We start from the raw sequence: 12,664 nt of genomic DNA on the forward strand, positions 1-12,664 counted from the left end.
AACTGCCCTAAAGCTAAGTAAAATAAAGAATTCAGAATGGAGGATCCTAGAGATCTACAGGGAAACAAGAATTCACGTTTTCCATTGGACATATGCTGCCTAACCTAACGAGGGAAAGTCAGTTCTCTGTACAGGATGGGAGATAAAGCCAAAGATTATTTTACTTTGTAATAACAGCCACAAACCTTTGCATCTATATGACTTTTCTAGTGGAAGAAAGATCATCCCACTTTGCAAAATCTAACAGAACTTAAAATTAAAAAGGTACCACAGGATTGAAACCTATTAAATCTAAATAATATTCTTGCTTATTCTTTATGTCAGCAATTTTTATTTACTTTTGGGCAATATACACAAGGAAGCACAGTTTCAGAGACTATTAGGGGATTCATGCAGCGGAAGCAGAGTGGAATGACTCCTTCTGGTGCAATGGAATTGAACTACACAGTCCTTTTTTCTGTACCTTCTACCTGCAAAAATTGCTCTTAGTTAATGAGACAGTGGTGGCATAACAGACAAACCATGACATCAGCTACTAACTCAACAGTCTGAAGGACTGACAACCCACTTCACATGCAAAGTGGATGTCACCATTTGGGTGATGGTGTACACAGAAATAATTTTCAACTGACTGCAAACGAGTACCTTGTCTGCAATCCTGTGGCATCTCCTTTACTAAGTAGAGGCAAGCCAGCGATGGACTTTCTAACATCTATTTCTTTATGGCTCCATTTACAGAATATTTCTTAACACACACAATTCTAAAATATCAGGCTTTCCCAGAAAAGGCAGCACTTATATATGAAGCTAGTGACCAAGTTTTCTGTACCTTCTGTCCTTTCACAAAATCTGAATGCAACCCCACTAAGTGCTGAAGCGATGAAGTAGGAGAACAAGTTGCCCTGAGACTGGATGTGTTTTGCAACGAGACAACTTCCTGAGTCCCTTCTGTCCCCGTTTATGAGAAGAAAGACACTTGGTCCATTATTTGCCATGGTAAATCTCGTGAAATGAGTTAAATGTCCACACTGAGCCTCACACCGGTAGGTTCAGCCTGCAGTTCCCACCTGGATGCATTCCTCTGGATGCTCTGGCAGGGTGGTTGGACTAGATGATCTCCAGAGGTCCCTTCCAAACCCAAACATTCTGTGATTCTATGATTCACACAGGTACAGTAAAACAGCTACAGGAAATAGGTTCCTTGCAAAGGTTTTTCACTGCATACCAAAACATTTAAGCTCCTCCTGAGGTATAAGGTTTACTTCGTTCATCATTGTTTAGCGTACTATATTCATGGACAAATTCATCGCATGACTCTACTACTAACTCAGTGAATCACAGGCCACAGATAAAACACTGTGATAGAGAACAGCCTAAAGTGAACTGCTTTAAAATGACAGTGACAATATTTCCTATTGACAACTACCCCACAACCAGAGTTTCCTAACAAGCATTAGCGTTATGCAGTATGGCCAACCTTTTGTTACCTGTGAATTGACTACTTGAGTTTACAGATATATCACAACAGGAGCTACTCAGGTGGAAGCCTGGATCACAATCAGCAAGCAAGGCAACGTGCTGCACAATTGACGTGGCACACGGGGCATGGGGAGTCCTGGAACCAGATGTACTGGAACTACAGTGCACACATATCCAAAACTAAAAACTTATGACTTCCTCTTCAACTTGCATTCAAACCAGAGTAAAAGAAAATAAACTTTGGTTTACTTAGCAACATATCAATCTCCTACTGTGCAGAGTATTAGCACTGAGTCTGACTGAAGAGGATAATCCACTTTGTAATTTAGTTAAATTACTAATTTTAACAAGGATAAGTCTCCTGTATAATTTTGCAGTGCTTAAAGAATACATCCTTTGAGTATTCCATTCTAAGAAACATCAGCTTGTTATCGTATTTTAAATTTATGGAACATTTGTAACTGCTGTTATATCAGGAAAAATATTAAATCTGCACAATAAGTACAAACTTTATATGAGAAAGTACACTTGTAAGTGCATGATGATCTTCTATCTGTCAAGGCACTCAGCTCCATAAAAGACTCAGACAACATCTCTGGGGATAAAGTCAACTGCCCCAGCAAGTGCAACTCAGTTAAAAAAAAATAAAAATAAAAGCAACTAACAGAAAAGCAAACAAAAAACCCCTCTCCAGTCTATCGGCCGTAAAACTAGATGCATTCTCAACCAGTAGAGTGGTTGAGTACCCCATCTTCCAAAAAAATACTTTAAAAGTCTGTAATACTAACAAGAGAACGTATTATTACTCCCAAATGCGGTTTAAACTGTGCGGGAAAAAATTTGTTTAGCAATGGCATATATGCTTTGAAGTACACCTCTGCTTCTCTAGAGGAAAGAGGGTGTTCAGGCTGGTATAACAGAATCCAAACCATTCAGAATATAAAATAAATTAAAACCTACTGATTAGGAGATCTTTAACAACAAACGCCCAAAGAAAGATAACATTTATATCCAAAATGAAAGATATGTTTTATCCTTTCTGTCCTCCAACCTGAAAATGTTTTAACTCTAAGAAATAGCAGACACCAAGCAGGACGTGCCTGTATTTCGATCTAGGCCAGCACGGTCCAACTGGCGCCCATCGCCTGAATCTGGACCACAGGATGCCTCCATATGGCCTGCCACCTTCTTCTTGGAGGAGATAGGGAACAGCTGTTTGAGGAGCAAATGCTGCCCGAATGGCCAAACACCTCCTCCTGTGTCCGGCTGGCTCAAAGCCCAGAGCTGTCGCCGTGTTCCCGTGGAAGGCAAGGAAGGAACGGGCCAAGGAGGCAGCAGACCTCCCACCCACACGAGGACTTGAGCTCTTCATTTGTCTGAGACAGACAGACGTGACCCAGCGAAGCCCGTAGCTGCTTCTGCTATGGAGAGCGGCAGCTACAGGAATGACCCGAGAAAGCCCCAGGATCTGCCACTACTGTCACTATAGCCGGGGGTGGGATATACCAGAAGTGACACAAAAATCAAGAATTTGGCGCATGTTTGCAAAGTCTAAACCGCCGTACGGTAGATACACTAAGTGGTACAGTATGAGCATACAGGCAGTCTTCAGTTTGCTGCCAGCAAAACAGATTAATACAATATTTTGGCCTTCACAGAGAGGAAAAACACAGAAAGGCATAAATATATTCTGTTATTAACTGCCTATTGATTTATTATTGATCAAGCAGAACAACTCAGGCGTTGAAATTCAGACAAAGCAAATTAAATAGCAACACTTTTACAGTTGTAACTGCCCACTCAATGGAATTTTAAATCTCTCCTTAAGGTGACGTGTAGTAGGCAAGTAAACAAAAGGGAGAGATTTTACCATGTTTACAACTGTGCCATCTTTTTTCTACCCAGTTTTTACAGTGTCACTGACATAACTTCTGAAAAAATCTATTTAATTGGCATGCCAATGAGTATAAATCAAGTAGAGGGAAAACTGAGAACCCCAAGGACCTATCTGGTACACGATCAAAACTGTGTTCTGCTTCCCGATACATTTGCTTTTAACTACATATTGGTTGAACTCGTTAGAAGTATTAACATATTCTTTATTATATCAACTTAAAAATAATAAACAGCTTCCAAACATTTGAATACTTCAGTGTTTTAAAAGGCAGTATACTTGTCTGCATTCAACTCAAACATCATTTAGCACATAAAAGTTAAATGGTGGTATCTTAAAGCCAAATACAGAGAGATACCAGACGTTCCACTTCACACTGACCTGGAAAATCATATGCTTATTGGAATAGGATAGATTAGAGAAACTACAGAAGAATAACATTAAGAGTAGCATAAGTCATATTGAAAGTATCATCACAACTACAAAAATTGGTGTCAAAATTAAGCTAAATGTGAAATCTCACCTAATATACCAATATTGAAGAGTCAAATGTGGTATCAGATTTTAAAGATGCTATAATATTGAGATCTAGAACTTAATGTGTTAAAACGTCGTAACTAAAATGATATTCCAGTGCCCAACAGCTAATAACCAGATTTTAGAATTTCATTCACGCTAAATCAATTAGTCAAATTTTGTATGAATAATAAATCAAATTTATTATCTGATCAAAAGGGATTACAGCCTCCAGGAAATTAAGTTCTCTGTCCAACAGTGCACAAAAACAGATCAAACCATCTTTGGAAAGATTACTGGAAGAATTGTAGCTACAATAGGACTGCAGTAACCCTTTGACAAGCACTTTCCAGATATCAATACACACTAGTCAGAAAACTGTTTCTCGGTGTTCCTGTGGAACACTGGATGTAAACCAGACTACAGACACTATTTAAAAGTATTAATTAGTTCTACCAAACAGATTCTATTAACAACAACAACAAAAGAAGGTGTGATTCATCAGGCAGCTTCTGCCTTCTCAAGGAACAGTAGCTTGACAGAAGGCAAGGAAATAATTTGAAAGTACTTGCTTATTAACCTAGCAAAGAAACATAAAACTAAGTCAAAGAAAATTAAATCTACTTGCTAAAACGTTACCTAAAAAGGTGACTTTGCTTTGTCTGTTCTGTTTAAGTCTAAAATCCTCACCCATCTCTTGTAGTGGGGACACCAGCACCGGACACAGTTCCCTGGGGGTAGCCTCAGCACTGCTGAGCTGAGGGGAAGGATCGCCTCCCTCGACCTGCTGCCAACACTTCTCCCAATGAAGCTCAGGATGGTACCAGCCCCTTTTGCTGCAGGGCACATCAACAGCTCATGTTCAGCTTGGCCCTCAACGTATTCATGCGATTATTCTACCCTAGGTACAGGACTTCACACTTCTTGTTCAACTGTCAGTCTATTTCTCCAGCCTGTGAAATGCCCACGGAATAGCAGCTTCCCAGGGATCAAAGTGAATATGGCAGGCTTGTATTTCCCTGGGTCCTCCTCCTTCCTGAGGACAGGAATGGCATTTGATTTCCTCCAGTGCTCTCTCAATCACGATGCTAGCTCAAAGACCACAGAGAGTCATAGAATCATAGGATACTTTGGGTTGTAAGTGACCTTCAAAAGTCATCTAGTGCAACCTCCTTGCAATAAGCAGGGACAACTTCAACTAGATCAGGTTGCTCAGAGCCCCATCCAGCCTGACCCTGAATGTTTCCATGGATGGAGCACCTACTACCTCCTTGGACAACCTATTTCAGTGTTTAACCACTCTCATAATAAAAATTTTCTTCTGGCTTAAATGTTCCCCCTTTCAGTTCAAAACCATTACCCCTTGCCCTCTCACAAGTCCTGCTAAAATCAACATAGAATCATAGAATGGCCTGGGCTGGAAGGGACCTTAGAGATCATTTTAATCCAGCCTCCCTGCCACCAGGGACGCCACCTCTTGACTAGATCAGGCAACACATGGGGACCGAACCCGTGACCTTAGGTGTTGTTAGCGCTATGCTCAACTGACTGAGCTAACCAGCCCCCTAAAACGTTTGCCCCCATCTTTCTTATGAGCTCCCTTTAAGTATTGAAAAGCCACGATAAGGTCTCCCTAGCGCCTTCTCCAGGCTGAACAACCCCAGCACTCTGCCTTTCCTCAAAGGGGAGGTGTTCCACCCCTCTAATCATGTTTGTGGCCCTCTTCTGGACCCACTCCAACAGGTCCATGTCTTTCCTGTGTTGGGAGCTCCAGAGCTGGACACAGTATTCCAGGTGGGGGTCTCACCAGAGCAGAGTAGAAATGCAGAATCACCTCCCTCAACCTGCTGGCCATTCTACTTTTGATGTAGCCCCAGGATCCCGTTTCATTTCTGGGCTTCAAGCACACGTTTCCAGCTCACATCTGGCTTTTTCATCTACCCCCAAGTCCTTCCCTGCAGGGCTGCTCTCAATCCCTTCATCCCCCAGCCTCGATTGATATGGGGAGTTGCTCCAACCCAGAAGCAGGACCTTGCACTTGGCCTTGTCGAATCTCATGAGTTCAGGCACTTTGACCTTCTCAAGGGCACTCCTCACCTTGATGTCTTGTTTTGATTGAAAAACTTACCCTGTACTAGACTACAGACAGGCATGCAGATGCAACTTGAAGTCAAACACATGACAACTACATATTCTTTTAAAAACAGTTCAAACTTGGCTGTATTTTCTTTAGGAATATAATCTCACTGTGAACGTCTGTAAACTATATGGCTCCCTCTTGTGCCTATTATACCACATTTCAGCATGCAAAAAAAAAGTAATTTAACATTAAGCCATAAATATGTGGGCTCTGTTCACCCTTCAGCATGCAATTCCCATAAATGTTAATGGAAGTCACACACATACCTTCCAGCGGAAGGGAAAACTCTACAGTTTACAAATCCTCCCTTTAGAACAAACTACAAAACCATCTTGCAAATGTCAAATCTGCTGTGATAAAAGCACTCTTTTTTTTTTTTTTGCTGTATTTTGATAGCAATGCAGAGGCCAAATACACCTTTAAAGTACATCTGTAAGAACTTCTAACTATTTTTTAGTTATCAAATTACATATGTTTAGAAAGGTGTCAGTGTGGTTTATAGAGCCTGGCTAACATGCCCAAGGGTTTATTTTTGTCTATTCAACATCCCACCTGTTTCTGCTTATCAAACCAGACTACAGTTTAGCTTGCAACAGCTGTGAAATGCATAAATCTGCCCATTCTTCATGTGTATCCAGACTAAGCACTTAGAAAAAGAACTGCATCATTCTGAGAAAGCCACCCTTATGGAGAAGCTAGGGAAATAAAACAGACCAGCACTTGTCAAACAATGTTTAACGCTGCACACCGATCAGAAGCCAAATTATTTTAGTAACAGTCTAGCAGTCCTATTTAGAAAGAAAATGAAGCTTTTGAAGAAATGATTTGTTAACCCTTTTATTCCTCTAGACATTAGAAATATTTTGCAGACAAGAATGCTGCAAAAGAATTAAAATATTTTGCCTGCACAAAATACTCCCTTTTTCACTGTCTGCAAACACCAGCAAAACATCTTTTATTTCAGGATGCTACTGGCTTTATTTTCTGCAGTAGAATAGCTATCAAGAAAGTAAACATAAGATTTTTGTATTACAGAAAGTGTATTTGTAAATTTTTTAAAAATAAACCTGAAGCAGTATCAAAATCATGGGCACACAGGGGGCAGCTTTCATTAAAACACTTATGCTAAAGCTGTAGTGCTGCATGAAATGATGGTGTACAAAAATCTAACATTCACGTCCATGAAGCTTGCAGAGTACACTGCTTTTAACAGAAAAGTGATTTTTTTTTTGTTTTCATTTATATGATGAATTTTTCTCCCCATCTCTTCTTCTCTTCTTTTCCATATGCTCATGAGTTACCCTTGGCACTAGTATTTTGTGGGTCAACTCTGTTCATGAAATGATTAGACTGCATGCAAGATTATATTAAAATTCATTTTAGCTTTCCTGAATGATGAAAGATGGTACTTTGTTTTAGGTAAGAAAGAGGTGGTTTTGGGTTTTTTTGGTGAACGTTTTTCTCCACTATTTCATAAATTACAAGCTCTTATTTTTGAGACCAGAAATAAATGAAAATTTTTTAAAACTTTGCCATGAGTTTTCATCAATTCAATAATAAGTGTCTAATACATTCACTTAGCGCTCCTGGAGCCAGGTGAAATTAAGTATCTTCCTAACGTGACACAGAACACTTGCAAAGAAACATTCAGTTGAAACCGCAGTTACCTTGCAGTGCTGAAGCACGGCACCAAACAACCAGAATACACCTAAAAATATACCTCATTTATTACTGCTCATTCTTCAAAGAACAAGTAAATGAAGCAAATTATTCCTACCTGATCTACCTTCATGCTCACATTCAATACGAAACAACAGCTACAATATACAAGAATGTAAAACAAGCAATAAAAGCATGTCAGAAGAATTTAAAAAAACCAAAACCAAACAAAAAATCTGGTCTAGATTTCTGACCAAAAGTTACCAGAACCTGCATTTTAACAGTTCAGACAAAAGAAAACAGTACAGCACTAAATACTTTCTTGGATATACTAATATAAAGCTCAAAAAGAAGTTAGAGATTTAATCAAGCAGTGTTTCCACACAGTTTTCCCATTACTGCAGATCAAACCAAACTGAATCAGTCTCAACAATATCAACCTGAGAAGTCTTTCTCTATGAGCTGCCATATCAGCTTCCACAGAATTGCATATGTAAAATAGAAAATATAACAGTTCAGAGTACTGGAGGCTTGTTACTATGTATAGCAAATAACTATCACTGGGGTTCTTGAGTCTGCCCGTAAAGTCATCTCATATACATTATTTTATTTCCTCAAACTGTAGCTTTTCTTACTCTTGACAGTCAACAGCATGGACTTTGATGCAGAATATAAATTATTTTTAGTGAGACATTATTCTGACCACATTAGCTTATATGCTGTAGAAATGATCTTTGATTAGCTTTAAGAGACAATAAGAGAAACAGCATGTTTTTTCCTTCCTTAAGCAGATTATGTGTCACATGAAACTTTAATGAAAGAAAATGTTTTGTCAAACATTTAACCTGCTTTTCACATAACAGATCTCATCCTTCAACTGATGTTACACCACTGCATTTTTTATACATTCTTCAGTTATGCTTGCATCACTTTGATATCAGTCAGTATACATGTACTCATCAATCACTGAGGAGCAGTTCTAAAATGCTGGACACGTGGTAACCAAAATCCTGGGTTTCAGTCCAGACTCCACTCCTCTATAAAACTGTAGGCTTTTCTTGTTGTTTTTTTTTTTTTTTTAAATTAATGTTGTGACCACATAACCTCTCACACAATACTACTAGTGCAGGATTAGTCAATGAAAATGATAGAACTAGTCATAGCAATAGTTTAGCTATTATCCAATTAAGTACTGCAAAAGCATGAACGGCAATTGGAAGAATCACATGGTGTTACACAATATTCTCCTAATACCTCTTTAAAAACAGTAGAACTATTTAGGGGTAAAAAGATATTCTAAAGAAATAAAATTTAGGAGTTCTGTTTGCTCAGCCAGTGTACTTTAAGAAGCAAAATGAAAACCTGGAAGGTCAAGTGTGGACTGGCAGCCCAGAATAGCTAAAGTACTGTTTTCTGAAATGTGACACCTAGAAGGAAGAATTTTGTTCCTTTCTGATATTAAAGCCATTGTTCCCATCATACTTCTTGCCTCAAGATGAAGAGCATCTTACTTGGTTTTCACCCATTATTTTCAATTACTTTGGTTTTCAGAATGTTATCCCTCCACTCCTTCTAACTCAGTAAATTGACATTGTGTTTGTAACATCGGAAGTTCTTCAAACACCAAACAGCTATGCAAAATAATTTAACTTTTGTTGGCTCAAAAGAGTTAAAACACTTTGGAACTCTAAAAACTGTAAAGTAGAACAGAATTGCTTTATGTCTTCTGACCTCTTCTTGGCCAGAAGAATTGTCTCTAGATCACACAATTGTGGAAATTCAGCACATAGTCATATGGTTTTCTATACAGATTGTTCATTGTTTGGACATTGAGCACTACCTTGACAACAACATATCACCATTCACTTACAACATCAATTATGTCTAGACATCAGTAACAGTTCTATCTTAGAAACTCAATTTAAATCATTACTTCAGAACATGATGGGAAGTTCACCCATCTCAAGCCTCCCCATACAAAAACTGTTACCAGATGGCTTTATCATTGTATTTGAAAGCAATCAAAATAATTATGTTAGAATAGAAAACAACAGTTAATCCATGGTCTCTGGAAATAAAACATATGCAATGGCTTCACTCTGTCAATTAACAATTATAATTTTATTTTTTTTACTGAAAGCTATACATTTTTCAAAGAGTCAGAGGAATAATTGTAGATCTCTGCAGGTCACATAGTCCAACGTCCCACAGGCAAACTTCTGGAGTCTGGCTACCACTAGTAAGTCAAAAGCAATAACCGGATCATCCTTTATCTCCTTTCCCCCAAAATAAACAAATCCAGGTACCTCGGTCTCTCCTTGTATGGATAAAGAGCTGAAGCAAATGACATCTTAATGGCCCTCCTCTGATCTCTTTCCAGTTTGTCAACATATCTCCTATACTGCTGGGCCCAAACTGTGCAGTATTCCAGATGAAGTCTCATGCAATGCCAAACAAAGGTCAGTGATCACTCCTCTCAACCAACTAAATACATTCTTATATATTCAGAAGAGAAATTTTAACAGCAGTTCAGAAAACAGCAGGAAATTGCTTTAATGATTCAAACCTTTAAAAGCAATACATATGCTCTGTTATTTAACATCACTGTTTTCACATCTCCCTCAATAATCATTATAAGAACAAGATAATAAGATATGTAAGACGCTTACCTGAATAACTTTGTAGAAATAGGCATACTGTCGAGCTGTATTTTTATATTGGCTAAAAACATCATGTATGGCCTGAGTTGATTGAAGATACTGCACTTCATCTTCCTCAAAATAGAGGGGAGTGTCATATTCACTGGGGAGCGTCTGGATGTAGGGCAGCCAGAAAGAGTTGGGATTGGCTCGCTCACAAAGGAGATGGAATGCCAATGTTATATTGCCCATGGCTTGAAGAATTCGATCTTGAGAATACAGAGATCCTGAATTCACCCAGAAAGATGAAGCATTAAATTAATTGTCCACAGAAAACATCATACTAGATTTAATTTAAGTGAATAGGATGAGACAACATGTAAGAATTTTCAACAATAAAAAAAAGTTTTCAGGTTTCTAAAATACTTAAATATTTAGCTGCCCACATTATATTACACTGTAAGTTATTTGACACAGCAGATGCCTCATGTACAATTACATGACAGAAGACATGAAACTAGAACAGTAATCTCAGTACCTTGGAACATTTTTATCTCCAAGTGTTACAAAAGCTACACGATATGTGTTCAAAATAACACACCCATGTCTGGAAGATATCTAGTGCACTCAGCCAGAAACAAAGAGGAAAGCTAAATTCTTTCCACTGACACTCCAAGCTTCAAGGTATTCCAAACCTGATGGCTGGCATGACAAGTCCTATAATAAAGGAGATCAGCTAAAAAAAGAAAGTCTCTTACTGAATGGATCCCATGCATATCAACTTCTTGCTTAAATACTTCCTTAAGCGCTTACCTAATACTGAATTTTTAGCTGACTCAACTGTCATCAACAGTTTTCTCGGAACCCACAGAAACAACTCTTCAGCCTACAGAAAGGAAAAAATGCACAGAGGATCAGTTAACATTTATATGATATGCCAAGTGTCTCAAACATACACCGCCTTTAAATTACAGGGTTTTTTTAAAAAATAAAAATTATTCTGAATCAAAATTCTTTCTTCTCTTCCACTGCAAATTAAACAAACATGCTATGTTTCATATTGTAGTAACGAAATGCTTCAATCCGCATTACACAAAGCTTAAAACAAAGACACTTGGATTACAAAATAAAGTGTTTCAGTTTGGAACTGCTAACACGTAGATTGCCCACGCAACCTCAAAGATACCAGACACATTATATTGTTATTATGATCAAATATTTTCTCATAGTAGAGGTTTTTTCACACTGCCCATTCTTATTTTAAAAGAACTGTTCAGGATTTTTATCAACCAGTAGCGCTAGTCTCATTAGCTATGTGCTACTAATAAGCCCTAAAATTAACATAATATGCTCGTTTTCTAATATTCTTTCTACAACAGTTGACTATTCTTCAAGGCTGTTTCCCATCTGTAAAATGTAAATGGAAAGAAGTAATCTAAAGTGCTTTATCTTTTAACAGTTAGCTAACTGTATGTGTCTGTGTTCCTTACCTAAGGATTAAAAGACATTTTTTACCATTATCAGGTAATTGTTTTTTTTTTCATTTTCACTGGAAAATAAGTATTTCCCTCTTTCTGAGGGGAAAAAAAGATCAGTGCTTTAAAAGCTAGGACATAAAAGAAGAGAGGGGTACATCAATGTGGTAGAGTACTCCATTGATGAAGTAAACAGTATAGGCAACACAGGAAAAAAAGTTTACACTATTGATTTAGAAATTCACAATATATCAAAAATAACACTAAATTTTATCGATAATTTTATTTCTCAAGTATGCCAAGTTGAAAGCATTTCACAACAGCAGTTTCATAAGCAGTCAAACTAGTAAGGGAAGGTGGTGAGTGTTTTTCAGAGCTCTGCAGCTACATTCCAAACACTATTTTCTAATCAAATTTTCACATGCTCACCTTTATCTCTCTTGTTGCTTTCAAACCAAACCCCTCCTCTTCAAAGTTAGCTATTTCAAAACCCTCTGTGGATGCTCCATTTTCAGTTGCCCACTTTATCAATTCAGGGAAATAGTCATCTCTTTTTCCATCAAAGACAACAGACAAACCTATACACACAATTAATTAAAACACAAATGCAGAAATAAGAGGACCTAGAAAGATAAAGAAGTTCAATATAAAAGCACAGGCAAAAAGCTGTTATCCCACACTAGTTCTACTTTGAAGTAGTTGAGTCAGAACTGATCTTTGTTAAGTGTTACTCAATAGTACACAAATGTCATATCCAATTTTCATTAACTTAAATATTCTGCCAAACTGGCTCACCAGTCATCTTAAAAATACAGCCACCTAAATCGAGCTGTGATGAAATATGGAACTCCCCTCCTCTTTC

The 12,664-nt window shown here is 38.0% G+C and overlaps 1 protein-coding gene across 1 annotated transcript in view; it reads right to left on the reverse strand.

The window, feature by feature from the left end:
- Positions 1-6,007: 6,007 nt before the first annotated feature.
- Positions 6,008-12,664, reverse strand: part of LOC104272764 (histone-lysine N-methyltransferase setd3-like) — an 11,649-nt gene continuing 4,992 nt past the window's right edge. Inside the window, exons 3-6 of the mRNA XM_009867845.1 lie at positions 12,232-12,380; positions 11,141-11,213; positions 10,358-10,614; positions 6,008-6,052 (exon numbers count right to left, since the gene is read on the reverse strand). Of these exons, the coding sequence (XP_009866147.1) occupies positions 6,029-6,052; positions 10,358-10,614; positions 11,141-11,213; positions 12,232-12,380 (503 nt within the window). The 3' untranslated portion in view covers positions 6,008-6,028. The remainder of the gene's footprint in view (positions 6,053-10,357; positions 10,615-11,140; positions 11,214-12,231; positions 12,381-12,664) is intronic.

Source organism: Apaloderma vittatum, unplaced genomic scaffold, assembly GCF_000703405.1.
Source record: "Apaloderma vittatum isolate BGI_N311 unplaced genomic scaffold, ASM70340v1 scaffold9234, whole genome shotgun sequence".
NCBI classification, from domain to species: domain Eukaryota; kingdom Metazoa; phylum Chordata; class Aves; order Trogoniformes; family Trogonidae; genus Apaloderma; species Apaloderma vittatum.